The sequence below is a fragment of the Macaca nemestrina genome, chromosome 17, assembly GCF_043159975.1.
Source record: "Macaca nemestrina isolate mMacNem1 chromosome 17, mMacNem.hap1, whole genome shotgun sequence".
NCBI classification, from domain to species: Eukaryota; Metazoa; Chordata; class Mammalia; order Primates; family Cercopithecidae; genus Macaca; species Macaca nemestrina.
Window position 1 is genome coordinate 40602838 of NC_092141.1, and position 20058 is coordinate 40622895.

A 20058-nucleotide genomic window follows, 5' to 3' on the forward strand; every position below is an offset into this window, starting at 1 on the left:
CGGGAGGCAGAGGCTGCAGTGAGCCAAGATCGCGCCACTGCACTCCAACCTGGACGACAGAGCGAGACTCTGTCTCAAAAAAAAAAAAAAAAAATTAAAAGACAAACACAGAAAAAACCTCCCACCCTGTTCCCCTTTCCTCTTCAAAAGTTTTTCTTTCTTTTTTTTTTTTTTGAGATAGGGTCTCGCTATATTGCCCAGGCTAGAGTATAGTGACTGACTATTCATGGGCAGGATCATAATGCAGGATAGCCCTGAACTCCTGGGCTCAAGCGATCCTCCTGTCCTAGCCTCCTAAGTAGGCCACTGTGTCCAGCTTCCTCCCCAGAAATTTGACTCTTAAATTTTCAAACTGTTACGCATACATTTATTAACATATGGTTCCTTATAAACAAATGATACTAAAATTATTATTTAACAACTTTTTCACTTACTAAAAACATTGGTTTTTCTACATGAGTAGATATATAGATATATAGTATTCTTTTTATGTAACTATAATGTACAATCACTTTTAACTTCAGGAGTCTTTAAATTCTATCTTTCCTAAGTACTTTATTATTTCAGAAATGCTTTTATTTCTTTTTTTTTTTTTTTCAGTCATCATTGTTACCTAATTCAAGTGAGTACCTTCTCCATGTCGGGTCTTGTGTTTACATGGTTAAGACATGGCTCCTTGCCTGAAGAGGTTTTAGTTTGTGGTTTCCATGCTCCATAGTCACGGTTCTCTAGTTACAGATCCTACTCTGGTAAATACACAAATATTTCAAGGAAACCAAAGTGAAATTATGTAATATTAATTCCTTATCAGTTTTTTCTTTTAATTAGTTTAACATTTTAACATATTCTTTTTCTTCTTCTTTTTTTTATTTTTTTTTATTTTGAGACAGTGTCTCACTCTGTTGCCCAGGCTGGAGTGCAGTGGTGGCGCAGTCATGGCTCACTGGAGCCTCAATCTCCTGGACTCGAGCCGTCTTCCCACCTGAGCCTCCTGAGTGGATGGGACCATAGGCGTGCACCACCACACCTAACTTTTGTATTTTTTGTAGAGACGGGGTCTCACTATGTTGCCCAGCCTGGTTTTGAACTCCTGGGCTCAAGTGATCCACCTTCCTTGGCCTCCCAAAGTGCTGGGATTACAGGAATGAGCCACCTCACCCGGCTTCATATTATTGTTTTTCAAAGTAGATATGCCTATATATTCTATTCAGTGTAAGCCCATAGCTTTAACCATATCTCAAAAGTAAATATAATATATAACACATGGAAAATACCCTGGTGTAACAAATTAGTTAATAACTTTTTGATATATCACTGGATATAAATTGTTACAGCAAGAACTTTAGAAGACAGAAAATAAGTATAGCATAGTTTCTCTTCTTTTTTTTCTTTTTCTTTTTCTTTTTTTTTTTTGAGACAGAGTCTGGCTCTGTCGTCCAGGCTGGAGTGCAGTGGCGCAGTCTCAGTTCGCTGCAACCTCCCAGGTTCAAGCGATTCTCCTGCCTCAGCCTCCCAAGTAGCTGGGATTACAGGCATGTACCACCATGCCCAGTTAATTTTTTGCATTTTTAGTAGAGACAGGATTTCACTGTGTTAGCCAGGATGGTCCCGATCTTCTGACCTCATGATCTGCCCACCTCAGCCTCCCAAAGTGCTAGGATTACAGGCATGAGCCACCTCACCTGGCCAATTTCTCTTCTTAAAGGTCCTTTTTTTAATATACATTTCATTCCTGCCTTTAAAAAAAAACACATACATAAAACAATATTCCCCTACTTCTTGAAAGTAGCCACAGTTAGACCTTTATGCATATAACATAAAAATACTTATTTAGGAAAATTAACCTATTATTATATATGTTGTTAGTTATTTTTAAGTTTATTGTCAGCACATATGGTCCTATTATCCCACTGTTTTTCACAGCTGCATGCTTTTCTATAGAATAGAATGGATGTACCGTAATTTAACCATTACTTATAGACACTTAAACTATCTTCAATTTGACATTAAAATACGGTGAATATCTTTATACATATATCCTTGAACATGTCTGTAATACTGATAGAGAGAATTCTAGAAGTATGACTGCTGGGTCACAAAGGGTGTATACACTTTACATTTTGATAGTTGTCAGACTGCCCTCTGATGACAATTGTACCAACTTATGCTCCCATGAATAGTATATGATGGTTTTTTCATGTGTACTGCTGACAGAACTACATTATAATTCTTTTAATTTTGCCAATTTAAAAAGTGAAACACGTACAGTATGTTATTTTAAAATTACATTTCCATGCTTATTGGTGAAATTGCATATCTTCTTATTAGGTCTTTGAAATTATTATTATTGGCCGGGCGCGGTGGCTCAAGCCTGTAATCCCAGCACTTTGGGAGGCCGAGACGGGCGGATCACTAGGTCAGGAGATCGAGACCATCCTGGCGAACACGGTGAAACCCCGTCTCTACTAAAAAATACAAAAAACTAGCCGGGCGAGGCGGCGGGCGCCTGTAGTCCCAGCTACTCGGGAGGCTGAGGCAGGAGAATGGCATAAACCCGGGGGGCGGAGCTTGCAGTGAGCTGAGATCCGGCCACTGCACTCCAGCCCGGGCGACAGAGCCAGACTCCGTCTCAAAAAAAAAAAAAAAAAAAAAAATGAAATTATTATTATTATTATCATTATTATTATCTGAGGTGGAGCTTCGCTCAGTCGCCTAGGCCAGAGTACAATGGCGTGATCTCAGCTCACTGCAGCCTCTGCCTCCCAGGTTCAAGTGATTCTCCTGCCTCAGCCTCCCAAGTAGTTGGGATTATAGGCACGCACCACTACACCAAGCTAATTTTTTGTATTTTTAGTAGAGATGGGGTTTCGCCATGTTGGCCAGGCTGGTCTCAAACTCCTGACCTCAGGTGATCCACCTGCCTTGGCCTCCCAAAGTGCTGGGATTACAGGTGTGAGCCACTGTGCCCCGCTGAAATTAGTTTTTTTTTTTTTTTCCTTTGAATTGGAGTCTCACTCTGTTGCCCAGACTGGAGTGCAGTGGCGTGATCTCAGCTCACTGCAACTTCCGCCTCGCAGGTTCAAGCTATTCTCCTGCCTCAGCCTCCCTAGTAGCGGGGACTACAGGCATGCGTCACCATGCCTGGCTAATTTTTGTACTTTGAGTAGAGACGAGGTTTCACCATGTTGCCCAGGATGGTCTCGAACTCCTGAGCTCAAGTGATCCACCTGCCTCAGCCTCCCAAAGTGCTGGGATTACAGGCGTGAGCCACCTCACCCAGCCTGAAATTAATATTAGGCATTTATTTTTCTTCTGTGATTTGCCTGCTCATAGTCCTTGCACTTTTTCTGTTGGATGGCTTTGAAAGTCCCCCACCATCACCTCACTTAGTTTATCTCTTGGTAGAAATAATGCTTATGACTGGGCACAGTGGCTCACGTATGTAATCCCAGCACTTTGGGAAGTCGAGGGGGCAGATCACTTGAGGTCAGGAGTTCGAGATCGGCCTGGCCAACATGGTGAAACCCCGTCTCTACTAAAAATGCAAAAATTAGCCAGGTGTGGTGACGCGTGGCTGTAATCCCAACTACTCTGGAGGCTGAGGCAGAAAAATCACTTGAACCCAGGAGGTGGAGGTTTCAGTGAGCTGAAATTGAACCACTGCACTTCAGCCTGGGTGACAGAGTGATACTTTGTCTTTTAAAAAAAAAAAAAAAAAGAATAATGCTTATATTGTACTCTTAATGAATTAAACAACAAAATGGGGATATTTGTCCAGAAGATGTCAAAGGATCTCAGGCTTTAAATAATTGTTTGATACAATTTGTTTAATACATATATAGAGAGAGCTAAGATTTTCTTTTGTTTTGTAGGTGGAAATAGCAAAAATGTACAACTAGTTTGCTCTGAACATGGCCTTGATAACAAAATTTACCCTAAAAATACTAAAAAGAAATGTATAGACCTTCCGAAATGTGACAGTGGCTGTGCTGAGACCTTGTTTGGTCTTAAGAACATTTTTTCCCCATCTGAAGACTTATTTTCATTTTTAAAGGTATTTTCAATGTCTGTTTTGCAATGTTGAATTTATATTCCTTTTCATATTCCCAACACTAGACTCCTGTCTTTTGAATCTTAAGTTTAACTTAACTATGCCTATAATTTGTATAAGCCTTAGGTCTCTGATTTTAACACATTCTATCACTTTAACAAATGGTGCATAGGCATTGCTCTGAATGCATATTATAGGATTTAGAATAGAATTTAGAATATTTTTCAGATAGACTATTTCAGAGAAGTGGTTTTAAATAAATGTGCTTCTAATAATATTGGAGTATATACTACATATATAGAGAATTTAATTCTCCAAATTAAGTCTAAATTTAATTTTTAGACTTATAGTACTATTTTGATATATTAAATATAGATAAATAAAATTATGAGGGGTAGTGACTCAATACTTTGAAGTTAGAATAGGGATAACACTGTATTCATACAAGAAGTGTTCAGACTATGTACTGCTATAACATTTATTCAACATTGTTTTTCAGCACAAAATCACAACAAAGGAAGAATGGCATAAACTCATCCAGCTTCTTACAGAATTCCAAATGCGGAATGTAGACTTTTTATATAGTAATCTTGAGTTTATTCTACCATTACCAGTTGATACCATTCCAGAAACTAAAAACTTTTGTGGCTCATCAGTAACTGTGGATGCCAGTGCAGCAACAAAAAGTGTGAACTGTCTTGCTAGGAAACATTCTGAAAGAGAACAGCCATTGAAAAAGTCCCAGAAAAAGAAACAAAAGAAAACATTGGTAATATTAGATGATAGTGACTTATTCGACACTGACTTGGACTTCCCTGATGAATCTGTTAGGCTGTCCCCTGTGTTGTCTTCCTCAAATTCAGAAGAAAGCAAAGCCAGAGACAAAGGAAGCAATTCAGAGACAAAGAAATCTATTCCTCGTCCTCCCAAAACAACTGCAGAAAAAAAATGTTCTGCCCTTGTTTCTCATTGTTTAAATTCTCTCTCTGAGTTCATGGATAACATGTCCTTCTTAGATGCCCTTTTAACTGATGTAAGGGAACAAAACGAATACGGTAGAAATGACTTTAGTTGGACAAATGGAAAGGTTAAAAGTGGACTTTGTGATGAGTTTAGTCTTGAGAGTAATGATGGATGGACTTCTCAAAGCTCTGGAGAATTAAAAGCAGCTGCAGAAGCTCTCAGCTTTACTAAATGTTCTTCTACTATTTCAAAAGCACTGGAAAACTTGAATTCTTGCAAGAAATTAGGAAGAGATCCAACCAATGATCTTACTTTTTATATTTCACAAAAGCGCAATAATGTATACTTTAGTCAGTCAGCAGCTAATTTAGAGTAAGTCTTACTTCCTTTACTTATTTTTTAGTAATAAATAGTAAAGGGGAAATCATTAGTTTTTTCTTAATTTAAAAGTGCTGTACTGTTGATCATTGTAAGCCCTTAACATTAATAATGCAGCTTCTAATGAGACAGTTAAGGAGACCAGCCTGATTGCTGGGAAGAGAAATAATGAGGATTGGGGTGGGTTTAGGTAACGCTTGAATGACCCAGGAGGGAGTTTGGTCTTGCTGTGATAGATAGCAGATAGTTACTGAGATTTTTCAGTATGGGAGTGATTGATATGTTGACAGGAAATTAATCTGGAAATGTCATCTGGTCTAGACCAGAGGCAAGGAAACTAAACTGGTTGTGATTGGGATTACTGCATTTTTCTTGGGCATTAAAAATTAAAAACAATGCATTACTTTTACAGGAATGCTTGGAAGAGGATAGCAGTCATTAAAAGTGTATTTTCGAGTCGATCTCTTCTCTATGTGGGTAATAGACAAGCTAGTATAATTGAGTACCTGCCAACCCTTCGAAACATCTGTAAGACTGAGAAGCTAAAAGAACAAGGAAAAAGTAAAAGAAGGTAAAGGCTTTATTAAAAACAACATTTTAGATAGTTTTTTCAAGATTAATACATATTTTCATAAGATGAAAATGTTAATATTAAATTGTATTTTTCTTTGTAATTTTGACAGATTCCTGCACTATTTTGAAGGAATTCATCTTGACATTCCAAAAGAGACTGTGAATACTTTGGCAGCTACCTTCCCTTAATGTTTCATACTAACCATGCTTTGTATAGATTATCATGTGGTCCTTAAGATACATTTTTATATTATGTGGATCTTCGTGGAAAAGTATATTTCTCAATGTACATTTTAAACAAACAATTTGTATATTTTTTTATTGGTGGGCAAATATTTAAAATATTTGAGTTACAAATTGTATATATGATTGTAATTTTTTTTCTGAATTTTTTGTATTATCTGATTTAGCTTTGTTGGAGTATTTTTTCTATGTGAGTGAACTGTTTCTGGAAGGTAGAGTTCATTAAGATGAACTCCCTATTTCAAGTGTTTATATTATATATTAGCTTAATATTCAGATACATTAGTGTCACTAAAGTTGGTATACAATCTCCCACTGCTAAATTTGATTGGCTTTACAAAAAAAAAAAAACAGTAAAACAAAAACATTATCTGATGAATTATATTTTTAACCCAAAAGTTAAGGATCCTCATATTGTACAGTTTTTTTTGTTGTTGTTATTGTTTTTTGAGATGGAATCTCGCTCTGTCACCCAGGCTGGAGTGCAGTGGCTTGGTATCAGCTCACTGCAACCTTTGCCTCCCAGGTTCAAGCGATTATCCTGCCTCAACCTCCCGAGTAGCTGGGATTACAGGAGCCCACCACCTTGCTCAGCTAATTTTTGTATTTTTAGTAGAGACAGGGTTTTACCATGTTGGTCAGGCTGGTCTCTAACTCCTGACCTCAAGTGATCCATCCGCCTTGGCCTCCCAAAGTGCTGGGATTACAGGCGTGAACCACCGTGCTCGGTCTATATTGTACAATTTTGAACAGTATATGTTTATAAATGTGTATGAAGATAGATATTTTTACCTCTTATTTGTTCAATTTACTTTTTCTTGCATTAATTAGTATATTGATCTAATTAAAGGTTAAAGCTAAAGGCTTTATGAAATGTTTAAAAAAGAGTTCAGATGTAATCACGTTGGTAAATATGTATATTGTATGGGTTTGAATATAGGATATAACTTAAAGATTTCATCCCTGTACAGAAGAGAGAATAAGATCTTCTGAAGTTTTGTTTTGTTTTGTTTTGTTTTTTGAGACGGAGTTTTGCTCTGGTTGTCCAGGCTGGAGTGCAATGGCAGGATCTTGGCTCATTGCAACCTCCACCTCCCAGGTTCAAGCGATTCTCCTGCCTCAGCCTCCCGAGTAGCTGAGATTACGGGAACCTACCACCATACCTGGCTAATTTTGTATTTTTAGTAGAGACAGGGTTTCTCCATGTTGGATAGGCTGGTCTCAAACTCCTGACCTCAGGTGATCTGCCTGCCCTGGCCTCCCAAAGTGCTGGGATTACAGGCGTGAGCCACTGTGCCTGGCCTGAAGTATTTTTAAAAATATCTTTAAAAAACTGTTTTTTCTCCTCTTAAAAAAAAAAAAGAAAATAATAGGAGTATTTTCCTCCCTAATAGGGACACATTTAATATTTTATTTATTTTTAGGTTTATAATAATTCAGGGAAAAAAATCTTTATCTTTTTTTTTTTAAGAGGTCTCACTCTTGATCTCACTCTAGTTGCCCAGGCTGGAGTACAGTGGCACAATCATAGTTCACCACAGCCTCCAACTCTTGAGCTCAAGTGATCCTGCTTCCTTGGCCTCCCAAAGTATTGGGATTATGGATGCGGCCACTGCACCCAGCCTTTTCATTTTTTTTGTTTGTTTGAGATGGAGTTTCGCTCTTGTTGTCCAGGCAGGAGTGCAATGGTGTGATCTTGGCTCACTGCAACTTCTACCTCCCGGGTTTAAGTGATTCTCCTGCCTCAGCCTCCCGAGTAGCTGGGATTACAGACATGTGCCACCACGCCCCACCATGCCCAGCTAATTTTGCATTTTTAGTAGAGACAGGGTTTCTCCATGTTGGCCAGGTTGGTCTTGAACTTCTGACCTCACGTGATCCGCCCGCCTCAGCCTCCCAAAGTGCTGAGATGACACGCATGAGCCACTGCGCCCAGCCTTTCGTTTTTAAAGACAGTAAATTCCTGGAAGATTCAGATTCACTTTTGTGATAATGCCATGTTTCTGTTATGAACAACTAGGTAGTTGGAGAAACTATCAAAATAGAAAACAATGGCAAAGGAGATGGTTTGGATGGAAAGAGAATGATTTCCTTTTTAGACATGCATAGATTGAGGTATCTACATTTCCAAAGTGGAGATGTTTAGGTACACAATAACATATGTAAATGTAGAAACTGTATTTGTGCGTGGCAACAGGTCAAGAGTGTATACCAACCCTAGGGAGTTGGAGGTGCTAGAGAAGGGAGGGCTTCCATTTCTTGCTTTGTTTCAGATTATTTGAAATTTTTTTAAACAAGTATATTTCACTTTTAGATTATAGAAAATGTTTATGTTACAGAAAATATTTAATACTTTTTTTTTTTTTTTTAAGAGATGGGGCCTTGCTATGTTGCCGAGGCTGGCTTCAAACTCCTGGGCGCAAGTTATCCTCCTACCTCAGCCTTCCAAGTAGCTGGCAGGCATGCACCACTGATACTTAATACTTTGACATCAAAGAGACTTAGGTTCATAAAGAAGATATATTGAGGACCTCAACTAAGATAGACAATGGTAAAATGGACATCAAAAGATGGTCTGTCAAGTTAAAATATTGCAAAGTTAAAAAATGAGCCTGCTGGGCACGGTGGCTCATTCCTGTAATCTCAACACTTTGGGAGGCCGAGGCAGGAGGATCACAAGGTCAGGAGTTGGAGACCAGCCTGGCCAATATAGCGAAATCCCATCTTTATTAAAAATACAAAAATTAGCTGGGCATGGTGGTGTGTGCCTATAGTCCCAGCTACTTGGGAGGCTGAGGCAGGAGAATTGCTTGAACCCAGGAGGCAGAGGTTGCAGTGAGCCAAGATCACGCCACTGCACTCCAGCCTGGGCAACAGAGCCAGACTAGGTCTCAAAACAAAAGCCTATTAGACAAAGCTTGTTTGTTTTTGGCTAATATATTTGAGCTGATGAAAGTCATCTTTTGGGGCCGGGTATGGTGGCTCACACCAGTAATCCCAGCACTTTGGGAGGCTGAGGCAGGAGGACTGCTTGAGGCCAGGAATTTGAGCCCAGCCTGGGCAACAGGGTGAGACCCGTCTCTACACAAAATAAATTAGCTGGGTATGGTGGCATGTGCCTGTAGTCCTAGCTATTCAAGAGAGGCAGGAGGACTGCTTGAGGCTAGGAGGTGCTGCAGTGAACTGTGATTATGCCCCTGCACTCTAGCCTGGGTGATAAAGTGAGACCCTATCTCAAAAAAAGAAAACCAGCTTTTGGAGGCAGTGTGGCAAACCACATTCTACTTAGAGAATAAGAGGACGATTCTATAAGCTGTGTTATTGGTTATCTTTAGCTTTATTCTTTTTTTTTTTTTTTGAGATGGAGTTTCACTCTTGTTGCCCAGGCTGGAGTACAATGGCACTATCTCAGCTCACTGCCACCTCCACCTTCCAGGTTCAAGCGATTCTCCTGTCTCAGCCTTGCGAGTAGCTGGGGATACAGGCATGTACCGCCATGCCCAGCTAATTCTGTATTTTTTTGTTTGGTAGAGACAGGGTTTCTCCACTTTGGTCAGGCCAGTCTCAAACTCCTGACTTCAGGTGATCCACCCGCCTCGGCTTCCCGAAGTGCTGGGATTACGGGTGTGAGCCACTGCGCCAGGCCAGCTTTATTATAGTAAGTACCACCTAGGAAAACCATTATTCCCTATTTTAACAATATGATGATAATGCAAATGCTTAGTGTAGATAGTATTTGCTTTTAAAAGGAGATAACTTTGTTTCTTGTTTTTGTGAAGTTGGCATCTGTTTCTTTTTTTAATGAAAAATTTTTAAAAATTTGTGGTCTTGCTATGTTACCCAAGCTGCTCTTGAGCTCCCTGGGCACAAGCAGTCCTCCTGCCTCAGCCTCCCACAGTGCTGGGATTATCGGCATAAGCCACTGCACCAAGCCCCATCTTACTGTTTAACACATTAACCTGAAAGGCACAGAATCTCATAAAATGTTTATTGATTTGGTCTTGGCTTATTGTGTAAGCCATTTAATAGCCAAAAGTCAGAATTTAAACATCTAAAATACACTCAAAATGTGTTCTTTTCCAATAACATGGATGTTCACAACAGTTGGTGTTACGTTAGAGCTAATAATTATACGTTAATATAACTGTAGCACATTAACCTCAGAATTCTAGGGCTCAGAGTCAAACACTGCTAATTCATAGAAGGCAACAGCTTGTAATAATGAATCATAAAGCTCTTCTACTCTTTGTAGTTCAGTAGATAAAAACATCTGTCTGTAGCGGACTATTTTATCTGATGGGAAGAACACCCGAGGATTCGCCTTCAGTACAGAATCAAAGAGAAACTGCTTCACGAGCTCTTTTCCACTAGTCCGGGAGTCACCAATCATCAGTTCAAAATGCTTCCCCACTGCGTTTCGATTTATGCTCAGCACCTGATGCTGCCCTTCCTGGGCAAAAGTTTTATTCAATAAGGCATACAGCATGGCTTCCGTGATATGAAAATGTAGCAGTATTGGAAACAGAGATGAGTTTTGAATGGAAAGTCCTGTTTTTTCCAGAACATAGAAATCTGCTTTAGGCATCTTTGAAATGATCGAGGAAATCTTTTAAAAGAAGGCAAAATAAAGGAGCAGAAATAATTCATTACATTTTATGTTTGGTCCCCTCTCTGTCCCACTTCTATTTTAAAATATTATAATTAGTTAACTTATACTATATCACTTTTGACAATTTTGAAATAACTGAAAAAGCCATTTTATGAGCAGTCTGGTTCTGGTCATGGTTGTGTCACAACAACAGCTAAGCTATTTAGTCCTCCTAAGTACCAGTTTCTTGATCTGTACAATGGACTTCATAATTTCTAAAATCTGTATTGGCTTTAAGATTAGACAACTTAAAACTGTTTTATTAACCTTCAAACATTTTCTGGGAGAGCATAGGGTTAGAATAACTAGCAAGAATCAATCACGTCTGCAACTGACTAATCACATCAGATGCTTGACTGAACCACAGATTTCATATGTATAATCAAGGTGATAATTCCTGCCCATTTCACAAGGTTTTGAAAACTCAAATGACACAATGTGATGGCATTTTGAAAAATAAGCTTTATAAATAAAAGACAGTGATAATGTTCTATAACATTTAGAATGAAATACCATTGATTTTCTCAGTATCTGCCTTTAAAAGCATAAGGCATTTCTTGAACTAACTAAAGGTTGAATTTTTAAAAATCAAAGGTGATGGAAAACATAATAGGAACAAGTGAGTAACAAGTACCAGAAGAAAACCCATCTTTACTATTTTATTACATTCCTTTTGGGACCAGAAGATTAAACTACACTCTAGCAGGTAGGAATCTGGAGGTGCTGCAACTGCCTTACCTCTTCTAAGTAGACTGATGATGCGTATGATGTTCCCTTCGTTAAACTCCAACGGTCACTATACTGCCAGTCCAGCACTGTCAATTTACGATCGAGGTGAGCCCAGGCAATTCTTCGAGTACCAAAAACAATAGATATGATACTATTAACTGCCTAAAAGAAAAAACTGGTTTAATTAGAAGTGTAAACATTTTTTTTTTTTTCTTTTTTTGAGATGGAGTCTCACTCTTGCCCAGGCTGGAGTGCAGTGGTGTGATCTTGGCTCACTGCAAGCTCCGCCTCCTAAGTTCATGCCATTCTCCTGCCTCAGCCTCCCGAGTAGCTGGGACTACAGGCACCCGCCACCATGCCCGGCTGATTTTTTATATATTTTTTTAGTAGAGACGGGGTTTCACCGTGTTAGCCAGGATGGTCTCGATCTCCTGACCTCATGATCCACCTGTCTCGCCTCCCAAAGTGCTAGGATTACAGGGATTGGCCACTGTGCCTGGCCAGAAGTGTAAACATTTTACAAATGCAAACATAATCTACAAATTCAGAATGCCTAACTAGTTTATGTAATATCAACTTATAGTTTATGAACTGAGAATTATCAAAGAAATGCAGGAGTAATTATTATTATTTTGAGATGGAGTCTCACTCTATCACCCAGGCTGGAGTGCAGTGGCACAATCGGCTCACCGCAACATCGACCTCCCAGATTCAAGCAATCCTCCTGTCTCAGCCTCCTGAGTAGCTGGGATTACAGGCACCTGCCACCACACCCAGCTAATTTTTGTATGTTTAGTAGAGACGGGGTTTCACCATGTTGGCCAGGCTGGTCTTGAACTCCTGAACTCAAGTGATCCATCCGCCTCTGCCTCCCAAAGTGCTGGGATTATGGGGGTGAGCCACTGAGGAGTAATTATTATTAAAAGGTAATGAACAGCAGTTTATAGATAAAGAACCTATACTCATCTCAACACCTAGCCCAAAGTAGGCATTCAAACTCAAGTGTAGCCAGGGTCTGCACTAGATACTAGGAAACAAACGTAACTGTACATTATAAGAAATGCCACCATAAAACTATTGTAGAGAGAAGTGATCAGGGAAGGTTTGTTGGAGAACTAGGAGAATGAGATGGTGCACGGGAAGTTATTTCACCCAGGTATCAGGAAAGATAGGCTGTTTGACATCTCAAACTCTGGCAGTACAATAAAGACTGAATAGGAAAAGGGCAGAGGACTAGGCAGGTGTCTGTAAACGTAAGTAACCTGCTTTATCCTGAGTGCTACAGGGGCCACTAAAAAAAACAGAATGTTAAGGAATAACATAAGATTTACATTTCAGAAAAATCACTCATGGTGTAAAAGATGGGCTGGAGGGCACTAAAGGTAGGGATCTGTGTTAGGTACCTGTTATAACATGAGAAAGTATTAAGAATTGAAGACAATGACAGAAGGAAAAGAAACAGAGATAGTGGGAACAGAATTAATACATAGGTTTAATGAGGAGTCTAAGAATTCCAGTTTTATATCAGTGACTGAATGGCATCATTAATGATGAAGATGACCCTAGGGAAGGTGGGAAGAAATTTTTTTTGTTTTGTTTTGGTTTGTTTTTAATGTATTAAGTTTGGGTTGCCTATAGGGCTTCTACAAGGAGATATATAAGTAATTGAATATCTAGATTTTGCTTCCTATCAAGTATGGGCTGACAATGAAGTACAATGCTATTACCTTTCCCCAACATGGCTCACTTAGTTATATTAACAAACTAATATGTTCTATAGATACAGAGGCAAATAAACAGGAACAATTAGTTCTATTCCCATCTCCCTTTCATTGCTAAGAACTGGATAAATGTCTTAAAGACAAAATAGTATAGATGCCCAAAATACAGACCTCCTATTGGTTCTTTTCTTTAGCTCAGTGACTCTCAAGCTTTAGTGTGCGTAAGCATTACTAAACCAGACTACACACAATACTTTGTGGGCAATCGATTTTCTCTTAAAGGATTTTACTGCATGACTTATGTCTCCATAAAAACTGACTTTAGAATCCAGCCCCCTAAATAAGATGCAACTGCACTATAATCTGGATATAAATAGTTTTGGCCATGAATTTGGATGAGAATCCTCCCTGAAAAGTTTGGTTGAAATATGTTCCAGATCAATTGCAGCAGTTCTACCTGGAGTCCATGAGCGGACTTAACAGAATCTGCCAGTCCTCTGAAACTGCAGTATTCTGTGTATATGTGCTATATCTTTTTCTACAGGAAAAGGGTCCACAGCTTTCATCAGGTTTTCAAAAGTACCCATATTCCTCAAAAACCTGGGAGCCACTGGTCTAGAAAAAAATGGTGCTTATGATTTTTATGAGATAATGATTATCAAGCAATGTTACACAGGACATGAGTTCCTCTAAAGTTTAATATTTGAATGCTGTGTCCAGGCGCAGTGGCTCACACCTGTAATCCCAGCACTTTGGGAGCCCGAGGTGGGTGAATCACGAGGTCAACAGATCGAGACCATCCTGGCCAACGTGGTGAAACCCCGTCTCTACTAAAAATACAAAAATTAGCTGGGTGTGGGGGCGTGTGCCTGTAGTCCCAGCTACTCAGGAGGCTGAGGCAGGAGAATCGCTTGTTCCTGGGAGGTGGAGGTTGTTGTGAGCCAAGATCGTGCCACTGTACTCCAGCCTGGTGACAGCGCAAGACTCCGTCTCAAAAAAAAAAAAAAAAAAAAAAAAAAAAAAGCTGTGTCAAATATTTGTAGTACTTATTTTTTTAAGATAATGGAAAAAGAAGTGCTTTTAGAAAGGCCATAACCCATCTTTGCTCCTTAATTTCTCATTAATCCCAACATCACCCTTAGACACAGCCTAGTATCTCCAATGACGCTCCTCTTAAATAAGCCTTGCCTAGACCTGCTTCTCAACACTAACTGTTCTTTCTACCTAGAATCCCCTCCTCTCCCAGCCAAAGGATCTCTCCTTTAAGATCTAAATTGAGTTTTTCCAGTAAACTTTCCACAACAGTCACAGCCCATTGTTTTCTCTCCTCTCAACTGCCAATTTACTATCTGTACATCTCATTATTTGGTAGTGACCATATACTTGCCAACTAAACCTGAAGAACCTTGTCTTAGCCACTTCCCAACCCAATGCCCAGAAGACTGCTTTCCAGAGTAGGTTCTCAAATATTAGGCAGTATAGCAGACATGAAGAATATACCTTAAGTCTTTCTCTTTCTATGTCTGGTTTGAGGAGCTTTCTCAGGAACCGGTTTTCCAGTAACTTTCTTTTTTCCCCTCCAGTCTTTGGACAAAGTATGGAGTTACAAACTTGAACTGTACTTTTATACTTAAACAAGGGCACATTCATTAAACTCTCTAAATTCTGAAATGCCCCAAACTTTTCTCTGTGCTTTACGATATTGATGGACCTTCTTCCACGAAGCAATCTGAAAGCTTCAAGTTCTTTAGTAGATGCTGTATTCAACACATGCAAGATGGAAGCCTGCTGTTCTGAAGAGAAGAGCTTGTCAAGTGCATTTTCAGGCTCCTTTGCATTTTCATCACAAAAAGTAACATTGGGAGTAATTTTCTTAGGTGTAGTGGATTTTTTCCGACAGCAGGAATTATGTAAGACCCGGAACAGGGATGACCTCGACGGGGCCAGAAAGCATCTCCACCTCTCTAAAAGGAAAATGTAGCAAAATGTAAGTTGGATGTCCTACTTCCTTTAGTGTTAGTTGCAAGCTTGACTAGATCCTTTGCAAAGTCACAAATACTTTCCCGGAATTTAAGAACTAGTAGAGGACAATATTAAATTGTCCTGGAGAATCATCTTTAAAAGAGGATTAGTTTTTAAACTATATTACATAGAGTTTTAAATACAGCTTTTGTTGTTTTCAAGTCACGAGAGATGTCTTCCGATTTTTATGGATCAGTCCAAAGTTTTACTACCTAGAAAACTGTATTTTACACCCATTAGGAAGAAGGTAGTTGAAATAATTATTCCAACTGCTTAACGTTTTTGATATTTTTAATTTAGAGGAATCTTTTTGTAACTAATATTTCCTGTTAAGGTTTGTCTTAGGCCGGGCGTAGTGGCTCACGCCTATAATCCCGGCACTTTTGGAGCCGAGGTGGGAGGATCACCTGAAGTCGGGAGTTCGAGACCAGCCTGACCAACATGGAGAAACCCTGACTCTACTAAACATACAAAATTAGCCAGGCGTGGTGGCGTATGCCTGTAATCCCAGCTACTCAGGAGGCTGAGGCAGGAGAATCGCTTTAACCCGGAAGGCGGAGGTTGCGGTGAGCCCAGATCACACCATTGCATTCCAGTTTGGGCAACATGAGTGTAACTTGTTTCAAAAAAAAAAAAAAAAAAAAGGTTTCTCTTCACTTCCATTTTCACATTTTAGTATCTCATCTGGTGGAACTGAATAAAATTAAATTTTATACGTTTATAAGAAATGTTTCGCCGGGCGCGGTGGCTCAAGCCTGTAATCCCAGCACTTTGGGAGGCCCAGGCGGGCGGATCACAAGGTCAGGAGATCGAGACCACAGTGAAACCCCGTCTCTACTAAAAATACAAAAAATTAGCCGGGCGCGGTGGTGGGCGCCTGTAGTCCTAGCTACTCAGGAGGCTGAGGCAGGAGAATGGCGTGAACCCAGGAGGCGGAGCTTGCAGTGAGCCGAGATCGCGCCACTGCACTCCAGCCTGGGCAACAGCGTGAGACTCCGTCTCAAAAAAAAAAAAAAAAAAAAAAAAAAGAAATGTTTCAGCTAAGTGGTAGATTTAAGGGCAGTTTTATTTTCTTCCGTACACTTTTCAAGATTTCTACCATGACGTTTTTGCAAGTATGAGAAACACCATACAATGCATAACATTGTAAAACCAGTGGGAAGTCACTCTAACATCGCAGCCACAGGAAAGTAATGCGGCCAGAGGTAAGCAAGCGGCTGTGAGAATCTGAACCATCCGCCCAGTCTGAGGAGACACCTGTGGAACCTGAGGCCAGGGAAGCACAAATGTTCCGAAAACCGCCCCGTCAACTAGGCTGGGGCTCCAAGAGAGGGGCCTGAACAAGGGACATGAGGGACATGAGGAAGGAAACACTCCAGGTTCCTCCAGAATACCTCCAGCCCTATTCCATTAGCCTCTAGGGTCAGAGGCTAGTGACAGACAGGAAACTACCCCAGTGTGCCAAGCACCCTACCTCCCGCCATGAAGAGGGTAGGGCCGCTCATCTCCAAATTGAGTCAGTAGGTCCGGTCTTCCTCCATTGACTTCCGGTTCCTGCGTGCTGCGCCCAAAAGCGCTCGGCCTGCACTCGGCGGAAAGGTTGTTGTCCAAGCGGCGTTCCGGCGCAAGGCCGGAGATGGGTCCCGCTGAGCAGTGGGTTGTCCGCGTCTGCGCTGCCGGCTTCCGAGCGGGCGCCTGCCGAGGCCCTGTCCCGGGATTCCGAGTCCCGGGCTGGCCGGCAGTCTTCTTCCACTGCACCGGGGAGACGTTCTTGCCCCTCCCGACTCCTGAGAGCCGCTAGGCCGAATCTCCAGGAAGGCAATTCGGAGGCCAGTGTTAGTCTCTAGTGGGCAAAGTCCCTCCTTCGTGGAGACTCCCTGGGTTTCTCGTAGACACTTAGATTGAGGAGCTCCTGTTGGGGCCCAGCCTGTGGCGCCGGGAGCGGGATCTGGTGGGGGCAGCGTAGACAAGGTCCTCAAATAACCTTTTCACCAGATAGACTGGAATAACGGGGAGAGATGCGAAGTGTTTCAGGAGCTCAACAGGGAAACAGGGCAGGCAAGGGATTAGGGAAGGGCGAGGGAGGAGGAGATTGCGTTGGCGCTGGAGCGGTATTCCACTTAGAAGGGATAAAGGGAGATGAATGTGGCGCCGAATTGAGTTTGTCCTTGAATGCTGGGTGGAGCAGTTGAATACTCCACCAGGGAGGAAGAAGCCTGAAGTCCCCGAGGTTTATGATTTGCAGAGTCAGACTGGAGATGTGTTTCTAGAAAATTGGCCGTATACTGTATACCGAATGTGAGGCTGGATTGGAGGTGAAGAGCCTGGCAGCAAAGAGAAGTTGCCTCTCCTCTTCCCAGGGGAGAGGCAACCGTAAGGATTTTTTTCTTTTTTTTTTTTTTTGGACAGTCTTGCTCTGTCGCCCAGGCTGGAGTGCAATGGTGCGATCTCGCTGCAACCTCCGCCTCCCGATTTCTTTTTTTTTTTTTTTTTTTTTTGAGACGGAGTCTCACTCTGTAGCCCAGGCTGGAGTGCAGTGGCCGGATCTCAGCTCACTGCAAGCTCCGCCTCCCGGGTTCACGCCATTCTCCGGCCTCAGCCTCCCAAGTAGCTGGGACTACAGGCGCCCACCACCTCGCCCGGCTAGTTTTTTGTATTTCTTAGTAGAGACGGGGTTTCACCGTGTTAGCCAGGATGGTCTCGATCTCCTGACCTCGTGATCCACCCGTCTCGGCCTCCCAAAGTGCTGGGATTACAGGCTTGAGCCACCGTGCCCGGCCCGCCTCCCGATTTCAAGCGATTCTCGTGCCTCAGCCTCCCGAGTAGCTGGGATTACAGGCGCGCGCCACCACGCCCGGCTAATTTTTGTATTTTTGGTAGAGACGGGTTTCACCATGTTGGCCAGTTTGGTCTTGACCTCCTGACCTCAGGTGATCCGCCCACGTCGGCCTCCCAAAGTGCTGGGATTACAGGCGTGAGCCACTGCGCCCGGCCAACCGTAGGGAATTGAACCTGGGAGATGTAAGGAGAGTGGAAAGAAACGGATTCTTTCTGGAAGATGGGGAGCCAGTTTTGTGAAAAACGGGGAATTCAGGAGGGAGGGAAAGGTGATGAGTTTGTGTTTTTATGAGGCAGCAATGGATTGATTGTTTTGTGTCTGGAAGGCAGTGGGAATGTGGGGGAATCATAAGTATTAATAAAATGTGCTGGTTGGGAGCAGTGGCTCGAGTCTGTAATTCCAGCACTTTGGGAGGCCGAGACGGGCTGATCCCTTGAGCTCTCGAGTTCCAGACCATCCTGGGCAACATGGCGAAACCCCCTCTCTACTAAAAAATTAGCCGGGTGTGGTGGAGCATGCCTGTTATCCCAACTACTGAGGAGGCTGAGGTGGGAGAATCACCTGAGCCCGCGAGGTAGAGGTTGCAGTGAGTGGAGATCGTGTCACCACACTCCGGCCTGGGGGACAGAGCCAGACCTTGTCTCAAAAAAAAAAAAAAAAAAAAGAAAAGAAAAGAAAAGAAATTTTCTCATAGGAAGTCTAGGTACCTTGGCAGTTTCTGGGGAACTTACGAATCTAACAACAAATTACATCAACTTACGAATCTAACAAGAAATTACATCAACTTTTTCTGCAAAATCAGGAGGAAATAATTTCCTCAACTGTAGGGCTTATTCACCTTACTGAGATGTTATGATTGAATTGCATCCCTCAAAACAAATTTGTTGAAGTCCTAATCCCCAGTACCTTATTTTTCCAAATAAGGCCATTGTAGATGTAACTAATTAAAATGAGGACACGCTGGACTGGGGCAGGGACTAATCCAACATGACTGCTGTTCTTATGAGAAGATGGCCCTGTGAATGCCATGTGAAGATGGAAGTGGAGATTGGAATGATGCATCTACAAGCCCAGGAAGACCAAGTGTTGCCAGCAGTCACTAGAAACTAGGAGAGAGGCATGGGCCAGAGTCCCCTCAGAGCCCTTTGAAGGAACCAGCCCAGATAACACCTTGATTTTGGGCTTCCAGCCTCCTGAACTGGAGAGAATAAATGTCTGTTGCTTTAAGCCACCCAGTTTGTGGTCATTTGTTACAGCAGCCCTAATAAGCTAATACATGAGGCCATAAGAAGTCCTGGTGATGCTTTCAAAGACAGTCTGATTCGCTAGCAAGACACACTTTATCACTTACTAACTGCATCACCTTAGGCAGTTTCTTATCCTCTCTGAACCTCACCTTCCTCATTTGTAAAACAGAGTTAATGGTACCTACTGCACAGGGCTGCTTGGAGGATGAATGAGAAACTGGATGCAAAGAACCCAGCACAAGATAAGAGTTCAATCAATGTGGTTTTCCCCAGTAAAGCATCCCCCCTCTTCTTGAGAAATAATTATGAATGACCTATAGGGGAATCACCCTCCTTCCTGAAAGCATTTATTCAGAAATATGCTTTGACTAGTGCCAGAAATACAAAGGAAAGAGACAACTATTGCCTGATTTACTGTAAACCAGAACTGATGTCTCCAAAATGAAAGTCACTGTCTTCCCCCAGAAACTGGCTCCTTCTCGCTTCCCTGTTTTTGTCAAACAGATGCAGGTGTCTCTGGCTCCTCCTACTCCTTCCACCATTATGTCTAGCCTGTAATCTAGTTTCTGTGTTAAAACTTTTGACTGTGATCCAGGATACACATATGAAACAAAAGTTTCATTTAAAAAAAAAAAAAAAAAAAG

General features: G+C 41.5%; 2 protein-coding genes and 1 long non-coding RNA gene across 4 annotated transcripts in view; 2 read left to right on the forward strand and 1 right to left on the reverse strand.

The window, feature by feature from the left end:
* Positions 1 to 7578, forward strand: part of LOC105485220 (ATPase family AAA domain containing 5) — a 68398-nt gene extending 60820 nt beyond the window's left edge. For both annotated transcript variants that reach the window (XM_071082670.1, XM_071082671.1), the window contains exons 20-23: positions 3873 to 4054; positions 4551 to 5386; positions 5805 to 5963; positions 6076 to 7578. In XM_071082670.1, coding sequence (XP_070938771.1) covers positions 3873 to 4054; positions 4551 to 5386; positions 5805 to 5963; positions 6076 to 6154 — 1256 coding nt within the window. In that variant the 3' untranslated portion in view covers positions 6155 to 7578. The remainder of the gene's footprint in view (positions 1 to 3872; positions 4055 to 4550; positions 5387 to 5804; positions 5964 to 6075) is intronic.
* Positions 7579 to 9544: 1966 nt separating this feature from the next.
* LOC105485198 (transcription elongation factor, mitochondrial) lies at positions 9545 to 16917 on the reverse strand. Its single transcript, XM_011747418.3, has 4 exons — positions 16803 to 16917; positions 14807 to 15270; positions 11595 to 11747; positions 9545 to 10814 (listed from the first exon to the last, which is right to left on the reverse strand). The coding sequence occupies exons 1-4, from the start codon at positions 16831 to 16833 to the stop codon at positions 10377 to 10379; spliced, it is 1086 nt and encodes a 361-aa protein (XP_011745720.2). The 5' UTR covers positions 16834 to 16917; the 3' UTR covers positions 9545 to 10376.
* Positions 16918 to 16978: 61 nt separating this feature from the next.
* Positions 16979 to 19394, forward strand: LOC112427316 (uncharacterized). The gene is made up of 2 exons (XR_003018821.2): positions 16979 to 17163; positions 19092 to 19394. It is a non-coding gene; the product is annotated as an uncharacterized lncRNA (long non-coding RNA).
* Positions 19395 to 20058: the final 664 nt, after the last annotated feature.